Below are 23,438 nucleotides of genomic sequence, written 5' to 3' on the forward strand. Positions count from 1 at the left end.
ACTTTGGTCTATATTATAAGTATGCTCCATAGTAATGTTTGGATGATTCATACTTCTGTGTTAGGTTGTGAACTTCTGTAACGTTAATTGCACTGAAGCTATGCTCTCATGTAAATTCAGTATTTTCACAATTGTGTGTCATTTCAATTGTTACTTTGTTATTCCTCTCTCAACCTCTTCCCTGAACAAAGTTAGTGTATTTTTTATTTATTTTTGTCCCTTTGAGAGGGATGCTTTGCAATAGTTAACACAATTTAATGTAATCCCTGCTATCTTTCAGGCTGTGGTTGTTGTGAAGTACTTATTCCAGTTTGGATTTTTCTCATGGAATAATAACACAGACATAAATACGGACCCTTTCTGGCCTCCCCGTATCATTGGTATCGAGAAGAAAGACGGGTTTGTGACAGCTGATCTGGTGCTTCTATTGGCTTTGTTCATACACAGATCTGTCCTTAAGGTGAGAAAAGTCTCAGCTATAGTGGATTTCAAATTTAGATGTCCAAACAATATTGATTATTCTTAAAAATGTTTCAGATGATAAAGAAAATATTCACAATCAGGAAAAAAAGATTTGTGTGTAGTCAGTTGACTACTTTGGAATTATTATTTTTATTCATTTTATTATATTATTTATGGATTGTTGAAGTATAGAATTTTGTGTGATCTCTTCATGAGTGATTTGGAATTATTATTCAGAGATATGGATTGTGGAAGGATGCTGATTCTATCTCTGCTGATCTGGATAAAGTGGAGGAAAATCTGTCTGTACCAACTACACCAGTCCAGGAGGTAGGGCATTAGGCTGGGGTTAAACTTTAGTTTATCTGTACCAACTACACCAGTCCAGGAGGTAGGGCATTAGGCTGGGGTTAAACTTTAGTTTATCTGTACCAACTACACCAGTCCAGGAGGAAGGACATTAGGCTGCGGTTAAACTTTGGTTTATCTGAACCAACTACACCAGTCCAGGAGGTAGGACATTAGACTGGGGTTAAACTTAAGTTTATCTGTACCAACTACACCAGTCCAGGAGGTAGGACATTAGACTGGGGTTAAACTTTAATCTGTCTGTACCAACTACACCAGTCCAGGAGGTAGGGCATAAGGCTTGGGTTAAACTTTAGTTTATCTGTACCAACTACACCAGTCCAGGAGATAGGACATTAGGCTGGGGTTAAACTTAAGTTTATCTGTACCAACTACACCAGTCCAGGAGGTAGGACATTAGGCTGGGGTTAAACTTTAGTTTATCTGTACCAACTACACCAGTCCAGGAGGTAGGACATTAGGCTGGGGTTAAACTTTAGTTTATCTGTACCAACTACACCAGTCCAGGAGGTAGGACATTAGACTGGGGTTAAACTTTAGTTTATCTGTACCAACTACACCAGTCCAGGAGGTAGGGCATTAGGCTGGGGTTAAACTTTAGTTTGGAATCAAAGGATAAAATTAAAAATGCATTGCAGTATCTAGAAGTATACCATAGAAGAGGCAATATTAAAATGCTGCATAAAAAAAAACACTTATCAAATATTTCGTAGTTCAAATACAATCATGTAAATTATTACTTAAAAATTTGAAATATTTTAGGAAGCCAAACCCATAGAAAGCAGCATGACTACACATGACAGTGATGAAGATGATGGTCCAAGGTATAGTATTGAAACTCATCTACAGGATTCCTGTAGGGTCTGTAGAAATGACTGAACAAGGAATTGAATTATGGATAGGAATTCTGTCAAAGGGAGCCACCTGAGCTATGAAGCTCACCTCAACAAAGTTTGGGGAGCTTTTGTAATACAGTTGGTGTCCAAGGTTAAACTTTTTTGAGCAGGTGTCTTTCCAAGTACTGTAAACATACTTTTTTCCGAAGGGTCATAATTTTAGCCAAGGAATGACTTCTCGTTTTTGGAGGAGGTTAAATTTTTTGGAGTAGGATTATTCTGAAGTAACTATAAGCCATTTGGTGGTGAACAAGCTTCCATGAATGATGCATCTAGGATGCACACTACCAGTTTACCTTTGAATGCTAGATCTGACTTCATTTTCTGGATGAATGACCAGATAAAGTTTTTGGAGCAAGTTCATTCTTAAGTAACTGTAACCCTATTGTGACCAAATTTGCATGGATGATGCATCTAGGGATGCACACTACCAGACTAGCTTTAGTTGCTGGATCTGCCCTACATTTTCCAGATGAGTGATTAGGGTAAAGATTTTGGAACAATTCATTTGTAAGTAACCATAAGCTCCATGGTGACAAACCTGCATGGATGATACATCAAGGGATGTGCACTACCAGACTAGCTTTAGATGCTGAATCTGACCTACATTTTCCAGATGAATGACCAGGTTAGAATTTTTGAAGCAGGTTTATTCTAGCGCTATAGAGAAGAAACTTGCATATATGTTACATCTAGGGATGCACACTACCATACCTGCTTTCAATGTTGGATCTGACTTGCATTTTCCAGATGAATGACCAGGTTAAAGGTTTAAGAGCAGGTCCCAAGTAACTAAATGTTTTATGGTTATTAAACTTGCATTGATGATGCATCTTTTCTAGATGCACATTACCAGACTTGGTTCAGATGCTGGATCTGACCTTCATTTTACAGATGATTCATTGGTATAAGTTTGGAGCATGTACATTCTTTTGTAACTATAACCCTTCTTTTACATAGAGTTTTTAGCTCACCTGAGCCGTAGGCTCAAGTGAGTTTTTCTTATCAAAGAGTGTGCAGCGCCCATCTGTTGTCTGTAAACTTTTCACATTTTTTTTGACTTCTTCACAAGAACCACTAGGCCAATTTCAACCAAACTCGCCATAAAGCATCCATGGGTGAAGGGGATTTATTTTTGTTCACAGAAAGTGCAAGCCCTCTTTCAAGGGGAGATAATTAAGAATTCGTGAAAATTTTGTGGCATCTTTTAAAAATTTACTTCTTAAGAACCACTGGGCAAGAAAAGGTGAAACTTATCTGAAAGCTTCATTACATACTCTAGATTCAAGTATGTTCATATCATATCCCCAAGGTTAAGGCAGGGCCACAAGAGGGGGTCAAAGTTTTACACAGGAATATACAGGAAATGTGTTTAAAAATCTTTTTTTTTTTTCTCATCTTTATGTTTAATTCTGTTAAATTTGATAAATGATATTAAAATAATTTCATTAAAATTGTAAATACGCTGTATTGCACTATACAGCACAAAATATTGTACAATGAAAACACCAGTCAGCTACCTAAATTGTCTTCTACAATTAGAATTGTTTTTGCTTTGCTATATCATTGACTTCTGAAAATTGTGCAGATATTTTGATATGAGTATAATGTTTATCGGTGAGACTATTTGACACCACATAATAATATGATAAAAAAAATTGTTGGTACTAGGTTTTATGATAAAAAGGTATTGAGACTGATTTGACACCATTTGATAAATAGGTATTTGCATTCGGATCTAGAGACAAATGCATTTTTAAGGTATGTCACTTGTCAGCATTTGAGGAAATTTGGTCAGAACCTCTAATATTAAAATTACCAATTGCAATTTATTTTTTATAACATATTTGAATTAAGCAGTGCAAGTTGTATAATATTCAATTTAAAATAAACTGCTCTCAAAGTTGGCTAGAAATAAGATTTATGGTCCACTAGTTCTTGTGTTGGAGGGATATTGTAAAGAAAATTCTCAGTTTGTACAAAGAACTAAGTGCAGTAAGGGCTTTTTTGGCCCCTTTCAGATTTCAATATTAATTGTATTCAAAGATGGGTGTTTGACTTTACAATTCTAACTTTATTTTATTGTTCTGAGGCTCCTGTTGCCTAGCAATCAGTCATATGCATGTAATAACATTGTTGAAAGCTCTTGGATTTATTATTTAATAGTTTTGAGAATTGATAAGGCCAAAGTTTTTTTTTCACTTGGTTTACGATTCCGCCGACCCTAATTTTCACAAATCATGAAAATAAAAATAATGTCTTTTTCCGACATATTTTTCCGGATTTTTCTCAGCTGAACTGGTGGGTTTTAAATTTTAGAATGCATCTTAGTCAAATAAGCGCTTACAAATATATGAGACCTTTACAAACATTTAGGTGACCGTAAATAAACACATGTGCTAACCAAAAATGGCGGCTCTGTCATGTAACAAGGTAATTCCTCACTGAAAGCAATGACACACACTTAAAGAACTTTTTCTGCATGGAAAAGTGAATAAAATCTTGGATAAATGATCCCTTTCTCCAATTGCAATGTCTCAATTGGCTAAATTCATACCGTAATATTGAAGAGTGTATGCCCAACCCTGATTGACCTAGCAGACACGGATACACCTATAGATAATAAGGATTTATCAGTGCCTTCTCAGGGGCCGAAGTTCGGCCCATTCCCAATTGAAAATGAGTTCAGTTTTTCCCAATTTGGCAGTATTTTTTCTCAATTGGTGAACAATGCTTTTATTTTTAATTATCTTGGGAAAACACTAAGTAAAATTGTCAGATTGTCTGTAATTTTAACTCATTTAGCAAAGCTACAGTCATAACACATGTTTAAAAACACTGTAAAAACATCGCCAACTTTTAATCCGAATTTCCTCTGTTTTTCTAAAAATGATGATATTGTGTAATTATATAGATTTATTAAGTTATTTCCACCTACTCATTTGATCTGCGAGTTAATGGTAAGGACTTTAGGCATTATTTCAGTTAGAAAAATATATTTTCAATGCATTAATACATATTAAAAGAGGACTTTTAGAAAATGCGTACTTAGTATAATTTTTTGCAGGAGGTTTATAATCTCCAGAAACAGATACTATAATGATCTAAATTGAAATCTCATACACACATGTACATGTACTACCCAAGTTGTATAAATGCTTTATACTCATTGAAGTCCATTTTACTTTTATTAGTCTATTATTCATAATTGATTTTGTACGAATAAGATGGATCATATTTAATTGTCATTTGGTTGCCCAAATTAGAGTTCGTGCTGAAATGTTAAATGAATTACCCCTGAGTACATGATTTAAGCAACATTTAAAAAAAAAATTGCAATTTCATCAAACAGCCGATAATTTTTTCCCAATTCCCCAAAAATGGTGTTTCCCAAAATAGGCTGATAAATCCATGGATAATAGTTAGGCCAGTTTAGTGTTGAGAGATACATCTTAATAGTTGAAGCAACGTTGACTGGTATTTCACTGGATAAATTCAAATGTGTATAAAACATTTGTTACTTTATAGAAGTAAATTCAATATACAAATCTTTGCAAATTTCATACTCAATTGAGATTAAAGTCCTTTGAATTACTAATAAATAATGAGCATTGCCTACTGTACAGGTACATAACAAACATTTAAAGAGGGACTTGATTGAGAAATTATTAGGCTTTTTTGCCGCAGGTTGAACATTAAATTTGATAGCTGCATGATCAAATTATTATAACCTTTATTTCAACGTCAATTACTTTTAATATTGTTAAACACTTCAATTGTATTTTTCTTCAATCTAAATTTAACTTGAATTTGGATCCTTATTTCTAGTTTGTGGGGATACCAAGGTTTATAACACATCACATATCACTGAAGAGCACAAAATGTTGAACATCATGAACCAAGCACTGATTGACAAACAAAAATCAGAACTATATGTAAATGAAAATGACATTCAGTCTAAAGTTAGAAATGAATTAAAATTAAATAAAAAGAGTTATGTGATCTAGACAATAAAACTTAAAAGTACTATTGACGTGTATTATTTATATTAAAATAAACATTGCTGTTATTTTATAATGAAATTGTTGAATCCAAAATTATTTTTATTTTTATTTTTCGACCACCCAATGCATTTTTTTGAGACAGAAAATCGTAAACCAAAAAAAATAAAAACTTTGGCCTAACAAACAAAATCTTTACATTGCAACTTAAATGACTGTGACTGTACAGTCAAAAACCTTGTTATCTCGAACTCGATGGAACCGAGAAAAAACTTCTAAATATCTGAGGATTCGAGATGTCAGGGGTAAAATACTTAAAGAATAAGTGGTTGGGATTTCCAAATCACTTCGACATATCCATGGTATTCGAAATATCAGTGTTCGAGATACCAAAGTTCAACTGTATGCTTGAATATTCTTTATCATTGTGTTAGCAAAACTAATTTAAATATAAATGGGAAAACCCAAAAACAACTACTTAAGCATAGCTCAGCAACCAATCTATACTATAGCGAGTATTAGCAACTAGTAACCATTTCTATCAGAGCAACTAAGAATGAAGAAAAAACTTAATTAAAAGGACTTTCTGAGATATCCAGAAACTAAAGTATTACACACAGACAAAATAGCACGCAGACAAACAAAAAATCAAATCATTATCCTCCACTATAAGCCATATCAAGGGCAATAAATTGAAATCTTCAAAGTATTACTCAATTTGTCATTTCAAACATTATTGCTTAACATTTGATTAAATTGATTATTTATTTACATCTATTTTCCTCATTAAGTAAGCAATATGATTTATGTTCATCAATCATTTTGAATATTTTCCTGCATGGTACTCTATGATTAAAATGGAATAGACAAACTCTAAAGCAACAATTACTCCACACTATATAAATGTTTTCAATTTCCCAAAAAACATTTTTCACTAGTGTGTAGAGGGCCCCTAATTTTTAGCTCTAATGGTCAGAGATCAGAAGAGCTTATGAGATGGTAAGGTGTCCATAGTCCATCTGTCTGTCTGTCTGTCAGTAAACAATTATTCAAAATGCTACTCCTCCTATAATTCTATTTCGTCATAATTACTTCCGGAATTATGTGAGATAGTAGTACGCATGTGCAACCTCAGTGTGGTACGTTTCGTGTCTGGGTTAACGTGGTTAACTCATATTTTGTAATTACTTGGTATTGTTACTGGTAATTTTTAGACACGTTTATTAGTTTACAAAACTCGAGGAGTTTTGTTTTTACGACTACCATAAAGCGGTGTTACGACTTCTTTATGATAAAGTAGTAAAAATGGCGGAACAAATGATTCAAAAGAAACAATTACGTAGCACTACTAGCTTTGAGGAAGAAATAGATACAGAAAAGACAACAGACGAAACATTCAAGGGTAACGAGGTTACCAAAAAGAATAAAACTGAGGTTCAGGGAACAAAAACTAAGAAACACGGAAGTTCTGTTGGTACTACGGTAAGTGCTACAAGTACAAGGTCCAGCGGAACGAAAAAATCTATGAAAGTTGTGGCCGATGTCCATAACAAAGCCGATAGTGATAATACACAAAACGATAGTCAAATTATGGGTATATTGACTACAATACTTGAAAACCAGAAAAAACATGATGAAATTATTGGCACATTGAATAACAAAGTCAATAGAATAGAAAACGAATTTCAAGACTGTGATGATTACGAATGTTACGATGATGATCAAGCATATGACGAGAGTTGTAGTAATATTCAGCGTACTGATGATAATGTTGAAAATCCAGATAATACTTCTGGGAAAAGGAGGAGTGATCAGTTGGACACAGAAGCTGTTCAAGAAAATACAAGTCGTTTTATGAACATGAGCAAAAGATTTAAGAGCAGAGAAGTGTGTGATGTGAAAATAGATGAGACTTTGGCTACAAACATAACAGATTTGTTTAGAAATGGAATGAATGAAGATCAATATTCAGATCTGATTAAAGATGAAAACAATGCAAGACCAGAAAACTGGAAAGGCCTAAAAGTTGTGAAGACAAACCAACTTGTTTGGGATATTATATCACAAGAAGCAAAAACTATTGATAGAAAAATGCAAAACATCGAAACCTCTGTTGTTAAAGGTTCCATTATCTTGGCCAAAGTTGTAAACAAATTAGCAGACTTGGAGAATGAATTGGATGATTCACATAAAACAAAATTGGGAAAGATAATAGATGAATGCAATGATAGTTTAGCACTCTTTGGACATGCAAATAGACAAGTGAACATGACAAGACGAGAGCTTATCAAGCCTGAATTGAGATATGAATACTTGCATTTGTGTGCACAAACTGTACCTTATACGTCATGGTTATTTGGTGACGATATTTAAAAAACGGCAAAAGAAATTGAAGATTGCAGTAAGATTGGTCATAAGCTGCAGTACAATAACAGAGGAGGATCATTCAGAGGTCGAATGAGAGGAAGATTTAGAGGTCGCAGACCAAGAGGATGTGGAAATTATAGCAATTCTGCATATAATCCAAATTACGGATATTCGAACAGAAACAGTGGTGGAGTTAGTGGACAATTTTATCCAAAAAACTCCAAGAAGAGCAACACTCAACAGAAAAGCAAGACTCAATAAATGATGAGGTTAGTGAGAAAAGTGTTGAATTTTATGCAGGTAGATTGAAATATTTTTCCAAAGAATGGGAAAAAATTACATCAGATAAAAATGTATTACAGACTAGTTGAAAACTGTAAAATAGAATTTGTAGATGATGTAGCTCCAACAAAATGTAATTTGTATGAACCTAAATTTAATTCAGTAGAATCTGAAGTGATAGATCAAGAAATTGAGAGTTTATTAAAAATGGGAGCTATTGTTGAGGCAATTCCTGGACCAGATCAATTTCTGTCATCTATATTTGTTAGACCAAAGAAAAATGGGGAATACAGAGTTATTCTTAATTTAAAAAATCTAAATGAATATGTAGTATACCATCATTTCAAGATGGATACTTTTGAATCTGCAGTAAATCTGGTCAAGGAAAATTGTTTTATGGCATCAATTGACATAAGACATGCCTATCATACAATTCCAATAGCAATGGAGCATCAAAAATATTTGAGATTTAGATGGAAAGGGAAAATATTTCAATATACCTGCTTACCATTTGGTTTGTCATCAGCACCTAGAATATTCACAAAGGTTCTCAAACCAATCTTTGCAAAGCTTAGAACATTAGGTTATCTTAGCATGACTTACATTGATGATGTTTTACTGTTTGGAGATACTATTGATGAGTGTAGAATGAATGTGAACATCACAAGAGAATATCTTGAAAAATTTGGTTTTGTGATTCATGGAAAGAAAAGTCAATTTGAACCCAAGAAGTGTATCACATTTTTGGGAAATGTAATAAATTCTGAAAGAATGACTATTGAATTGGCTAAGGAGAAGAAAGACATTATTTATGAAGAATGCAAGTGTTTAATGAATAAAGATCGCGCTAAAATAAGAACTGTAGCTCGAGTCATTGGACTGATTATTTCGAGTTTCTCAGCTACAGAATTAGGAAAATTACATTACAGATTGCTAGAAACAGAGAAAATAAAGCATTTAAAAGAAACTAAAGGGAATTTTGATTCCTTAATGCCAATCACTATAAAAATGAAAGAAGAACTAAGTTGGTGGTGTTCCAATATTCATTCTCAGATAAGACTTATCTCTAGAGGTAACCCAGAGATTACTATTCAAACTGATGCATCTTTGTTAGGTTGGGGAGCAATATGCACACAAGATAATATCAGAACTGGTGGAAGATGGAAAGAAGAAGAAAAAGTGAATCACATAAATTACTTAGAAATGCTTGCAATTTACTTTGCTTTGAGATCATTTGTGAATATTGTGAAAAACAAATATGTAAGAATATTATCAGATAATACTACTGCCATTAGTTATATTAATAATATGGGTGGCATAAAATCTCAAGTTTGCAATAAACTTGCAGTGGAAATATGGGAATGGTGTACTAAGAGAAACATTTGGTTGAAGTGTTCTCATATTCCAGGGAAAAATAACATAGAAGCAGACAAATTATCCAGAGAATTCAATGATCAAGTGGAATGGCAATTAGACCATGATATATTCTTACAAATTTGTTCAAAGCTAGGTTGTCCAGATATAGATTTGTTTGCATCAAGACTCAATGCACAAGTTGAAGTGTTTTGCTCATGGAAACAAGATCCAGAATGTAGTTATGTTGATGCATTTCCATTGAATTGGAGAACTTTTGATTATGTTTATATTTTTCCACCTTTTAGTTTGATGGGCTTGTGCATCAAGAAGATTCGGGAAGACCGGGCAAGAGGGATTATCATTGCCCCATTATGGCCCACTCAGACTTGGTTCACAGGATTAATGAAAAGTATAGTCAAGAATCCATTATTACTTCCGAGAAGGAAGGATCTACTTCTAAACCCTCACAAAAAGGAGACTCATCCTCTGTGGGAAAAAATGACCTTGATTGCATGCCAAGTGTCCGGCGAGCTTACAGAAATTTTGGATTTTCAAAAACAACTACCTCCATTATTATGGCATCATGGAGAACCGGTACTAAAAAACAATATCAAACGTTCATCAAAAGATGGTTTCAGTACTGCTCTGAATGGAAAATTAATCCAGTTTCACCATCTATAAATAATATTTTGGAATTCTTGACTTTACTTTTTGAAAATGGATTGAGTTACAGTTCACTCAATACCGCTCGGGGGGCTTTGTCAGCATTGGGCATAAAATTAGATGGAACCAGTGTTGGATCCCATGCTCTTGTTATTAGATATATGAAAGGTGTTTATAACATTAGACCAACTAAACCCAAATATTCTGGAACATGGGATGTATCTTTAGTTCTACGACAGTTGAAGAAATGGTCTCCTGTAAAGACTTTAAGTTTGAAACAATTAACATTGAAACTGGTAATGTTAATTGCTTTAACAAATGCTGCACGAGCTCAGTCAATTCATCTTATTTCTGTAAATAATATGAAAAAGTGCTTTAATGAATACATATTTGAATACTCCGGACTGCTAAAGCAATGTGGACCGGGTTATAAAATGCCTGTTGTACATATGAAAGCACACCCTCCAGATAGGAGACTTTGTATATACGTTGTGGTGAAGGAATATTTGTTAAAGACAGCACCTATTAGAAATGGAGAACAATCACTTTTATTAAGTTATGTTAAACCTCATAAGGCAGTTACGAGAGACACAGTGTCCAGATGGATCAAAATGGTGATGAAACTTTCTGGGGTTAATACAGATGTATTTGGATCGCACAGTGTAAGATCTGCTTCAGTGTCAAAAGCAAAATCGGCAGCTGTGCCAGTAGATGAAATTTTAAGGAAGGCTGGGTGGACTAATGCTACAACATTCTCCAAATTCTATGAAAAAGACATTATTGTTGAAAAAGAAAGTTTTGCTTCAGGTGTGCTTTGCAAGAAAAATTAGAGTGGGAGACAAGTTCTCAGTAAGTAGAATAGTATTATGATCATGTATTTTTCTTGTGATTTGAAACATTTGATCATAATGCGCTTTGAAGTCTCACATAATTCCGGAAGTAATTATGATGAAATAGAATTTAAAAATTTGACGAGACTTACCTTCAGTTGGTTAAGTTGAAGTCAGATTGTAATTCTATGAGTCATTATAATTACTGTAGGGATTATGTGCCTCCCACCACTTCCTGCACAGGGTTTTCAGATATTCATACATATCAGACCAATAATTCAAAAAGTAATAATAATTTAGGTAATTATGTACATTGACAAAATGATTACATTATGACCAAATGATTAAGTTTGAAGACTGAGGTTGCACATGCGTACTACTATCTCACATAATCCCTACAGTAATTATAATGACTCATAGAATTACAATCTGACTTCAACTTAACCAAGGTAAGTCTCGTCAAATTATTAAATTTTGCTCCAAATTGAATATAACTTGGCACACAAGTAGACTATACTAAGATACATAATTCTGTTTATTGATTTTTGATTTCTTTGATCAGTGTTGCCATGGTTTTTTTGTGAAATTCTTTTAAAATGCTATTCCTCCTACAGTTTTGCTCCAATTTTAATCAAACTTGGCACACAAGTAGACTACACTAAGATATAAAATTTCTTTTTATCTGTTTATTTTTATTTTGATAAATAGTGTTGCCATGGTTACTAAAAATAAAAATTTATGTGAAATTCTTTTAAAATGCTACTCCTCCTACAGTTTTGTCTAATTTCAATACAATTTGGCACGCAAGTAGATTACACTAAGGTACATTAGTCTCTTTGTTGGTTTTTGATTTCAATGAGCAGCGTTGCCATGGTTACTAAAAATAGAAATTTCTGTGAATTCTTTAAAAATGGTACTCCAACAGTTTTGGTCTGATTTCAGTATTACTTGGCACCCGGTAGACCACAATATAATACATAATTCTTTGTATTGGTATTTGATTTCAAGACTAAACCGAGGATCATTATTCTGTTTATTGCTTTTGCATAGTTTCAAGTTCCTTTGTTAAAAGTTCATAACAGTAGAGGTAGTCTCGTCAGAGACTTCTGGTTTAAAAAAAAAAATTAGCTAAGATTAAAATGAATTTTAGAACAAATTTTACCCTTTTATCGACAATATCAAAAATATATTTTTGAAAAATTCTTTGATATTACCAGTGTCATTAATGACATACCCTAAGGTATACCGTATTTACAACACTATGAAAAATTATGTTTTCCACTTCCAGTCTCCAGATGGTGTTGCAGCCCTTTAAGAGTTTCTACAGTCAGCTGACAGATCCTAAATACAATGCTACCACTGATGTGTATGCTTCCATGTTCTTGTGTGACTTCATCAATTTTCTCATTCTTGTGTTTGGTTACTGGGCATTTGGTCCAGAGGTACATAAATTTATGATTTCTTTGACTCTTTCTGTAATTTGATCACAACATGTATTTCACCTCAATAAGATCATGTTCCTGACTGAAGGTTTTAATCATTACAAAGTGATTATGATGAATAGATGATCTGCATAACATTTCGATTTTAGCAAACCTCTGGTGGGGACAATGTTACAGAGTACATCTCGGAGGACAGGGTAAGGCTGCCTGATGATCAATAGTTCTGTAAATATAAGGAATTAACTATAAAAAAAAAACAATAAGAGAAAGTAGGAGTGGCTTAATTTTAAAAAATGTTCCTCCTGTTTTCCAGATTCCAGTTCCATTCTTGATTATGCTGTTGACTCAGTTTATTCTGATCATTGTTGACCGAGCCCTTTATTTGAGGAAGAACATCCTAGGAAAATTCATCTTCCAGATTCTGCTAGTCATAATTATCCATGTGTGGCTTTTCTTCATCCTGCCATATGTCACAAAAAGGTCAGCACCACATATTTCTAGCCAAGTTAAGGGGGAAAAGGGGGGGGGGTTAGAGAAGGAGAAAGGAGGTTCTTATTCAGTGTCTCTACTTGCAATGTGCTTCTCATCATCTGACTTTCAAAGATTTGAGCAGAATTAAAAAAAAGAAAATGCAGAAATTAATAAGCTTTGTAACAATTTTATATTCAATTTTACATTCAAAAATTCAATGTATTGTTCAAAGAGACATTTCTTTAGTTGGGGAAAGGGAGGGGTTGCAAGATTAGATGAACAGTTTAAATTGGAGCTTGTAGTTCAATATTCATAGATCATATGTGGCTACACTTTGTGTTAGCTTTACAATATGACTTTAATTTAATACTATCTGTGGTCAGTTATAAGAATTTAATAAAGATAACGCTGCTTTAAGAGAATTTAAGAATGATTACTTGTAAGATTGTTTTTGTCTGCTTATAATTCTCTTATATACTTTATTATTTATAATAGATGATTTTCTGAGAACACCCTAGCCCAGCTATTTTACTTCTTTAAGTGCCTGTACTTTGTTATTTTTACAGGAGATTTTCTGAGAACACCCCTGCCCAGCTATTTGACTTCTTTAAGTGCCTGTACTTTATTATTTTTTATAGGAGATTTTCTGAGAACACCCCAGCCCAGCTATTTTACTTCTTTAAGTGCCTGTACTTAGTTATTTTTTACAGGAGATTTTCTGAGAACACCCCTATCCAGCTATTTGACTTCTTTAATTGCCTGTACTTTGTTATTTTTACAGGAGATTTTCTGAGAACACCCCAGCCCAGCTATTTTACTTCTTTAAGTGTCTGTACTTTGGGTTGTCAGCCTACCAGATAAGATCCAGCTATCCCACTAGAATACTTGGGAATTTCCTCACCAAGAAATACAACTATCTCAACTTGTTCCTCTTTAAAGGGTAATTACTGTATAAACATGGTTATATTGAGGAATTAATAGGTTGACAATAACTTTATTGTAGAAATTTATATTAGTGCTTGAAAACTGTAAAAATCTTCTAGCATTTATTGCTTCTAATTAAACTTTTTGAGAACTCTAGTAAGTTGAAATTTACAGTCTGTCATATTTTGTTCTCCACAACAAGAATTATGAATCTGAGAAGAACAGTAGATTTACTATGAGAAGAAGTCTCTATTGATCATTATTATGCTTCCTGTCAGCTTGTCTCTACATAGTCAATACCCAACTATTTTCACATAGTGGTCTAAGGATTTATATAGCGTAAGCATACTATGCCGAAATAGAGCACGGCTTCTTTTTCTGAAGAAAATCCGACAGCGCCCACGCCGGGGATCGAACTCACGACCCCAAGATTATCAGTCCGACGCGCTACCGATTACGCTACAGACGCCGTTATCTATAACACTGTATTATAATATATATAAACTTAGTTTCAAAGATTTTACACTAAAAGAAAAAAAAATAAACAAAATAATTTTTATAAAATAGTATCTTGCAATTTTTTACCCTTCACACAACTAAATTTCTCAACTATCTGTACATGGAACATTCAAAATATTAAAGACAAAAGATCATGACGTACATGTAGCACAATGTGACGTCATAATAGGGGTGTACTAACATGAATGTAAGAGGTGATGAAACATTGGAAAGGGAGAAAATATTGTCGTTTTTATACAACAGTCAGCATAATAATTACAATAGTGTTGTACTTTGCATGCACTATGCCTAAATAGTAGTCAGGGTTTGACACATAGTGCACTCGCCTCCGGCTCATGCACCATGTGTCAAACCCTGACTACTATTTAGGCATAGTGCATGCAAAGTACAACACTATTATATAACTAGACCCATGTGTTTATTCATTGTTTGTAGATTCCTGGCCATCCCCTTCCTGTTGGAGTTGAGGGTCCTTATGGACTGGATCTGGACAGACTCTACCCTGGCAATAGGAAGCTGGCTACAGATGGAGGACATCTATGCCAACATATATGTCCTGAAGTGCTGGAGGGAGGCAGAAAGGGTAACACATTATAAACAACTCAATTCATCAAAGTTTTGTTCGTTACTTCCTCACAGAAACACAGAGCTACATGTAGAAAGTTTGTTAATTGATAATCCTGTTGTAAAGATATGCATCCAGAATAGAATAAAATGCTTTGATATTTATGTGAGAGCTCTAACTTTACAGAAATACCCGACCCCTCGTTCTCAGAAGAAAGGCTCTCTGATTAAGTATGGCGTTGGAGGATTGTTGCTGGTTCTCGTAATCTTTATTATCTGGTTCCCGTTGGTTATCTTCTCCTTTGCTAACACAGTTTATGTCAGTAACCCACCAGTTGCTGTGACGGTTTCTATTGCCATTGGAGGATTTCAGGTCAGTTTTTGGCTTATGTGAGCTGATGTAAGTTTATCATTCAGCTGTGTCTGTTGTTCATTGTTGTCCCTCAGTTTTAACATTTCCTCTCCATGTGATTTCAACCAAACTTGGTTTGCAACATTCTTGGGTGTAGGGATTCAGTTTTTAAGGAAAGGACCAAGTATCCTTTCAAGGGGAGATAAATATATGTAATGGTCAAAATAAAGGTGGATTGTCAATAGATCTTTTTCTGTACAATCATTGCCTCAGAAAAAAAAAACTGGATGAAAACTTTTAGTATTGTGTTTAAAGCATATCTTAAAATTTGTTCATGATTCAAGGCATAGAGGGGCCAGAACAAAAAAAATAAAATTTAACACAGGAATATAGAAGAATTCTTTTAAAACAAGTGAAAACGGTAATTTTCAACACAGTAATTTTCAACTTTGAAATGCCTTCAGTCAACAAATTATATCACTTCTGAAGTATGGGATAACAAGAAGTGAGTATCATATATTTACTCTATACAGAGAAATTTTCACCCGTTTTTATTTTTCGCCACTTTCACCCTCCATGTCAGAATGCAAATTCAAAATGGGTATTGTTTTTCCATAAAGGAAATGCAACAAGACTTTTAAGACAACTGTGTCTAAGTGAATTTAAAACAGGGCAAAATCCATTTGCAAGTATGATAGGGTGAAAATAACCTGGTATACAGTTTTGCAAGAGAAAGAAAGCAATGGAATTCTGGTAAGGGTCATGATTGATGACCCCCTTCAATGTTGTGTTTGAAGACAGATAACCATGTAAATTCTGTATATTGGGTATTTTTAGGGATTGTTCTTTTTTTCCAGATAGGACAAATCCACAAAACTTACAATTGCAAAATATTCCTAAAAAGTTAGATATTCTATTCAATAATCGCATGCAAGTGTTTTTATTTCCAAACATGATACTGTAAACCAACTATTATTCACGTCATCTTTTATTTGTTATTCGTCTGTTTGAAATCAATCTGCAACGATTAATTTTCGCATTTGAGGAAACATTCTCTACAAATACAAAGCAAAATAAAGAGTTCGTGGTGTTATTATACCCCCCGCAAATGAAGTTTAGGGGGGGTATATTGGAATCAGCATGTCCGTCTGTCTGTCCGTCTGTCTGTAGACGAGATTTTGTCCAGACCATTTCTTGGAAACTGTTGGAAGGATTTGTCTGAAAATTTGTACACTTATTATTCACCATATGAAGGTGTGCACCTGGTATTTTCATTATGATTGGGTAATTATTTTGCATTTTACAGGAGTTTTTTTTCATTTTTATTATGTGGTTTTGTCTGGATCTGTTCCCAGAGACTATTGCATAGATTTGTATGAAAATTTGTACACTTATTATTTACCATATGAAGATGTGCACCTGGTATTTTCAACATTATTTGATAATTTTTCTGCATTTTACAGGTGTTTTTTTTTTTAATTCAATTTATTGACTTAGTCATTTTGGGTTCATGTCTAAGGTTTGAGACATAGAATCTAGAACATCTGTACAAAAATGTGAACTACAGCTTAAAACTACTCATTAGAACTAAAAAAAACCCCACAAAGTATTAAAAACAGTTTTTACATTACACAGCAGATAGTGTAAATCCATTTGTCCCTATAAGTGGACATGCATCCAGTTAAAGATTAATTAATGAGTTCAGTGTGGGAAGCTGTTAGGGCATCTCTGATCAAGCAGGTCTTATCTATATCTCAGGGGAATTGGGCAGAAAGAAATAAAGATCTCTGTTGTGAAGTCTCTTAATTGTAATTTATGTCTGTCAAAATACATAGTTACTAAAACCAGCCTTTTATTTTTAAAATGAGTTTGATATAAAGGTATTAAAATCAATTTGATTTTCTATAATTAATTATGATATTCTTTTTTTCAACAATCAATTTGCAGAGTGTCATGTCTCACAAAGATGGCAGATAGTTGCAAACTATTTTTTCAATGTAATAAAAAACACTGTAATTATTAGTGTTGATGTTTTATTAGGCTGCACCTTAGTTTCATTCATTAAATAAAGTGTCCCACCACAGCATGATATGCCCATCAAATATTGTTAAATTATCATAAACAGTTTAGATTCAATTGTTTTAATGACATCTTAGCGAGACAAGGCAGTCTGCAATTTATTGTACAGATATAAAAATTCAAATAAAAAATGTACAATAAATAATTAGTTTAAATTGTATTATACAATATCATATAACTTTTAATTATTATATACAATATCAAATTAGTTTTAATTACATCAAATTTATCTTGAAAGTAAGACTAGCCAACAAGAACAATTCAATACAACACAAGCAATTAATTAAGAGACTGATTCCTTTTGCCCAATTCCCAAGAGATGTAGATAACACCTGCTTGATCAGAGATGCTCTACCAGTTATCTCCTCACACTAAACTCATTAATTTCTCTCTAATTTGACATGCAATTTTCTGCTATCAAAATTTTCCTTGACCAGTGCCTGATCATTACACCCATGGGAGAGGTGGAATTTTTGTTGTTACAGATTGCTGTAAAGAACATAATGAAAAAAATAAGACTAGTATTTTCTTGATTTAACACTTTTTTAATAAAGATACTGCAATACTCTGACATCTTTTGGGACTGTGTAATTTAAAAGTTAAAAGACATAGTTTTTTGATTCTAAGTCTAATGGTTTTCTAGTTATGATTTTTCCATATCTGGCCATAGCGTCTTTATTAAAGGTCAGAGCGACCTGGTTTTAATGTGCGACACACCTTCTACCCTAGATGTATCAGCTGACAAAGTTAGATAATTCTAGGCCTAATAGTATTAAAGTTATGAGCCGGACATGAAAAAGCTAACGGACGGACAAACATGAACGCTATAACATAATACGTCCCGTCGTAAGACGGACGTATAAAAATATATAATGAGTAATTAAATTTTCACTGTAAATGTTTAAGGAAATTGTGAACACCTCTCACATCTAGAAAACATTAGTGATTTGGTACTTTCTCTGAAAAACCCAGCGGGGGGTATTTGTCCCTTTTGGACAGTTCTAGTTGTTCGCGAGTTAATGTGGGTCGTGAAACTCGCTGATATTTCTCGCACGCTAATAAATGTTGGTTTACAGTAAGTGGTTGTATGTCAGTCAACCTGATCTAATGTTATTTCATACCTGCTTGCTCTGTATTCTAAAAATAAATTATGCTTACTGATGTATGAAATAAAAGTTATTTGAAAATAATTTATGAAGGCTAATTTTAAGATAGTGGAGCTTAGTAGGAGTTCTAATGCACTGTGGGTCAACATGTCATTAAATGAATTTAAATCTTCGCAAAACATGGTGGTGATTTGCCAAATCCTTAGAAAAACTGTAGTCTTATAAAATAAATTTTTCGGTATAATTCAGCCACAGAAATAAAAAATACAGAAATTAGTTTGTTACTTTTCAGGGATCAAATCACAAAAATTTCCTACTGCAGAAAATACCCATTATATGGTAGGCAAATGTATTTGCTGCAGCTAGGTTCTGATTAGAAAATTTTTCAGTTTCACTTTTTGAAGCCATTCTGTAATGAACTTTTTTTTTTTTTAATGAAACCACCTTTTTGTCTGTTGCAGCCCTTATTCAAAGTGCAGGCACAACAACAAAGCATAGCAACCCTAAGTACAGCTCAGTACAATGACCTACTGACCTACTTCAATGATATGGAAAACAAGGTCAGTCTGAATTTTCATGTAAATACTGTTTTAAAATAGAAAATAGGCATGTTTTTGTTAAATCCATGTAGTACATGTAAATAGCTATTTTTACTACAAAGTCAGTTATCTCCAAATGTACAATATTAGCAAAATCTTTGATATGTCTTCAAGGAATTTGTAATTATTTCCAGAAAGCTGTGAGTAACCTTAACAGATATGAGCCTCAGGACATCACTGTGATAAAGCTGAATGGAAAGTCTACATCTGTCTGGGGAATTAGTCCTCCCAGTAAAACAGAGCTTCGTAATTTCCTCAACACAACTAAGGGGGCACAGATAGAGTTTGAGGTCACCTTTGTGAGGTATAGAGGAAAAAATAGCATTTCTTTAAAATTTGGCAGGCTTTACTATTTACTCAAATGCTTACTTTACACAATACTTTATGTAAGTTAGAATCTTTGTGAGCTTTCTGATCACCTGCTGTCAACCACCCATCTGACTGCCCGTCTGTCCATAAACTTTTCACATTTTTGACGTCTTGAGAACCAGAGGTCAATTTTAATCAAAGTGAAAACAAAGCATCCTTGCATGAAGGAGATTCTAAATCATCAAAATAAAGGGCCAATCCCCCTTCCAAGGGGAGATAGTCAAGAAAAGGCAAAAATAGGATGGGGTCTTTAAAAAATCTCAAGAACCACTGGGCCAGAAAAGGTAAAAACTTGCATGAAAGCTTTCTGAGGTATTGTAGATTCTAAATTGTTCAAATCATGGTTCCCAGAGGTGGGTTGTGACCACAGTAGGGGATTGAAGTTGTACATTGGAAATATATATGAAAAAATCAGAGAAAATAATCTTTTAAAGAACCACTTGACCAGAAAAGGTGAACCTTTATATGAAAGCTTCCTGTAAATTCTAAACTGTTCAATTCATGCCCCCAAACCTTCTCCTGCTTGGTTAAATGAGAGGCCACAGAAGAGGATCAAAGTTGTACATTGGAACTTCTCATGAACGACTGGGAGAGAAAAGATACAAGCTTCCTGATAAAATGTAGATTTTAAATTGTTCAAACCCCAGAGGTAAAGTGGGGCCACTAGGGGATCAAAGTTTTACATTGACTTACATATTAAGAAAGACAAGAATGAAACTGGATCAAGAAGGACGATAGAACCATGAATTTGCATACATTTCTTAAGTTGTATGGATTCATTTTTTTCCAGATTATAGAAACTTGGTTAGAGTTGGCTTAAATTGTGGTCAAATACTGCATAATGCATGAATACAGGAAAAGAATTTTCTTCTACATAATTCAGGCTATGTTTATCATATTGATATTTAATCATCCCCATGTTTTGTGGATTCAGAGAGCCCTTAAATTAAGGTGGGGCACAATTTTTTATGGGAATGTAAAGGAGAAAAAAATCATTTAAAAATCTTAAGCTCAGCAGGGCTAAAGCTATTCAGGTGAGCTCTGTGTCCCATGGGCCTCTTTTTAAGATTTTTAAGATTTAGATTCAAATTCTTTCAGTAGTTTTCTTCTTAGTGTGAAGCTATTAGATATCAATGTCATGTAATATTGATCTCCTTCAGGAACCCCACGTCTAGTGATGCCAGTCAATCCTTAACGGCTCATCTGATGGATACCTTGGATGATACGACAAGAATGAAACTGGCTAAGCACCTAACAGACACCAGTAACTCTGTGTAAGTCATACGATGTCAAGTGACTCAAATCATCCAGTAAGTCTGTGTAAGTCATACAATGTCAAGTCACTCAAACCATCCAGTAAGTCTGTGTAAGTCATACAATGTCAAGTCACTCAAACCATCCAGTAACTCGGTGTAAGTCATACAATATCAAGTCACTCAAACCATCCAGTAACTCAGTGTAAGTCATACAATGTCAAGTCACTCAATTCATCCAGTAAGTCTGTGTAAGTCATACAATATCAAGTCACTCAAACCATCCAGTAACTCTGTGTAAGTCATATAATATCAAGTCACTCAAACCATCCAGTAACTCAGTGTAAGTCATACAATGTCAAGTCACTCAAACCATCCAGTAACTCTGTGTAAGTCATACAATATCAAGTCACTCAAACCATCCAGTTACTCAGTGTAAGTCTTACAATGTCAAGTCACTCAAACCATCCAGTAACTCTGTTTAAGACTTAGAATATCAAGTCACTCAACCATTCAGTAACTCTGTGTAAGACTTACAATATCAAGTCACTCAACCATCCAGTAACTCGGTGTAAGTCGTACAATATCAAGTCACTCAAACCATCCAGTAACTCTGTGTAAGACTTACAATATCAAGTCACTCAACCATCCAGTAACTCTGTGTAAGACTTACAATATCAAGTCACTCAACCATCCAGTAAGTCAGTGTAAGACTTTCAATGTCAAGTCACTCAACCATCCAGTAACTCTGTGTAAGACTTACAATATCAAGTCTCTCAAACCAGCTATTCAAGATATTTTAACCAAAATTCCTTCACTGATACAAATTGATAAGAATAATTCAACTGTGTCGTAATTTTAAAAAAATAAAAAAAGAGGAATAGTGGGATCAAGGCCATAGTAAAGTTCAAGGTCATAAAATTATGATAGTTGAATTGCCCTAATTAATTTGTATCGGTATATAAATTTCAGTTAAAATACTGTATACAGGAAAATTTTTGTGCCCATTTTATTTTCGCACCTTTCACCTCATCGCATGTGAACGAATTTAGAACGGGCGATTTCAGAGTAAACAACATTATCTCTTTAACACATTTCTGTCTGGATGAATTTAAAATTCGGCAAAATTGTTTTGAAAGTGTGAATGGGCGAAAATAACCCTGTATACAGTATCTCGAACAGTTTATATGGTGTTGACCCCATTTTTCCTCATTTTGCGTTTTTATTTTCAAAGAAACTATTCAAGATATTTTCATCAAACATAATACAAAGATACAAATTGATTAGAGTTATGTTACTGTGTCAAAATATTTTTAATATTTTGAACTTGACCTTCCATATGACCTATACCTCACTATTAATTGTTTTTCATTTAGCACAGATTAGAAGAAACTGTTCATAATATTTTCATCAACTTCATGCACATGCACTAATACAAATTGGTGAGAGCTATTCAATTGTGTCATAACTTTCTATGACCTTTTTTATTACTTTGACCTTTTCCTTACCTTAATTGAACTTCACTCATGAAGATTTTTTTTAATCAATTTCATATATTAAGATAACATCGGTAAGAACAATTCAACTCTGCCATTATTTTTCTACCTCAACTTTTCTAATGACCTTGACCTCATGCACTGTTCTTTCATTTTGTTATTACCTAAGTTTAAAAAAAAAAAAGAGTCTAAGATATATTCATCAAACTTTGTGTATCGATACAAATTGGTGAGAATTTTTCAAATGTGTCAAAAATTTTGATCTTGATTTTCTTGTGACCTTGAATTTCACATTTTTTCCTCATTTTATTCTTAGTTCGTCTTATTTAGTTCAATAAAGGATTAAATCAAAAAAATGCTCTTTACATTGATAACTAAAGAGATCATACATAAATTTGGGAAATATATCATAATAAACTTGAAACAATGAGACTTTATTTAACTGTTACATGTAGATAATAGATGGGATGCATCAATATCAGCCTAAGAAGGAAGGTATTTTCTTTTACTATTGCAAATGTGCCATGGGCAGGGCATTCATGTCCTATGGACATATTTCTAGTTTACATTTGATCTTGATTATTTTCTCTTGTTATGACATGAACTTATTTAACTTTATTTTAATTAATTGATTGCATGGCATGGAGGGACTATTCATGCCAATCAGCCTGTTACTAAACTTATTTGTGAGTGATAAAGGAAGATTGATGAGCTGGCTAAGCTAGTAATTGTTTTGTCTAATGAGATTTTATATTTTCATACAGGACAATTCTCAAGTTGTTTTCCCGCTTCTTCCGACTAACAAAGAAGGCATCTAATGTCCTTAATTGTAAGTACACATTCCTGTTATAATATATTAATTTCAATATTCTTGTGGTAATTGGCCAGATTGGAAAGTTCAGATCTAAGGATTAATGTTCATCCATTTGTCTGTATTTACAGTTGTGTAAAGCTATTATTTTATCTCTGTTGGCTCAGTTTTATTGTACATATAGTAAGATTGCTTAAAATGTCAGTTCAGAGTTTTAAGAATGTTTT

General features: G+C 33.6%; 1 protein-coding gene across 1 annotated transcript in view; it reads left to right on the forward strand.

Moving 5' to 3' along the window:
- LOC133171758 (piezo-type mechanosensitive ion channel component 2-like) overlaps window positions 1-23,438 on the forward strand; it is a 75,999-nt gene that overhangs the window by 46,444 nt on the left and 6,117 nt on the right. Inside the window, exons 37-49 of the mRNA XM_061306557.1 lie at window positions 281-460; window positions 700-792; window positions 1,594-1,655; window positions 12,515-12,668; window positions 12,818-12,865; window positions 12,982-13,148; window positions 13,921-14,079; window positions 15,018-15,165; window positions 15,334-15,519; window positions 19,145-19,243; window positions 19,417-19,586; window positions 20,812-20,925; window positions 23,165-23,229. Coding sequence (XP_061162541.1) covers window positions 281-460; window positions 700-792; window positions 1,594-1,655; window positions 12,515-12,668; window positions 12,818-12,865; window positions 12,982-13,148; window positions 13,921-14,079; window positions 15,018-15,165; window positions 15,334-15,519; window positions 19,145-19,243; window positions 19,417-19,586; window positions 20,812-20,925; window positions 23,165-23,229 — 1,645 coding nt within the window. The remainder of the gene's footprint in view (window positions 1-280; window positions 461-699; window positions 793-1,593; window positions 1,656-12,514; window positions 12,669-12,817; window positions 12,866-12,981; window positions 13,149-13,920; window positions 14,080-15,017; window positions 15,166-15,333; window positions 15,520-19,144; window positions 19,244-19,416; window positions 19,587-20,811; window positions 20,926-23,164; window positions 23,230-23,438) is intronic.

This window comes from Saccostrea echinata, unplaced genomic scaffold, assembly GCF_033153115.1.
Source record: "Saccostrea echinata isolate AGI-Se365-2 ecotype Australia unplaced genomic scaffold, CSIRO_AGI_Sech_v1 ptg000054l, whole genome shotgun sequence".
NCBI classification, from domain to species: domain Eukaryota; kingdom Metazoa; phylum Mollusca; class Bivalvia; order Ostreida; family Ostreidae; genus Saccostrea; species Saccostrea echinata.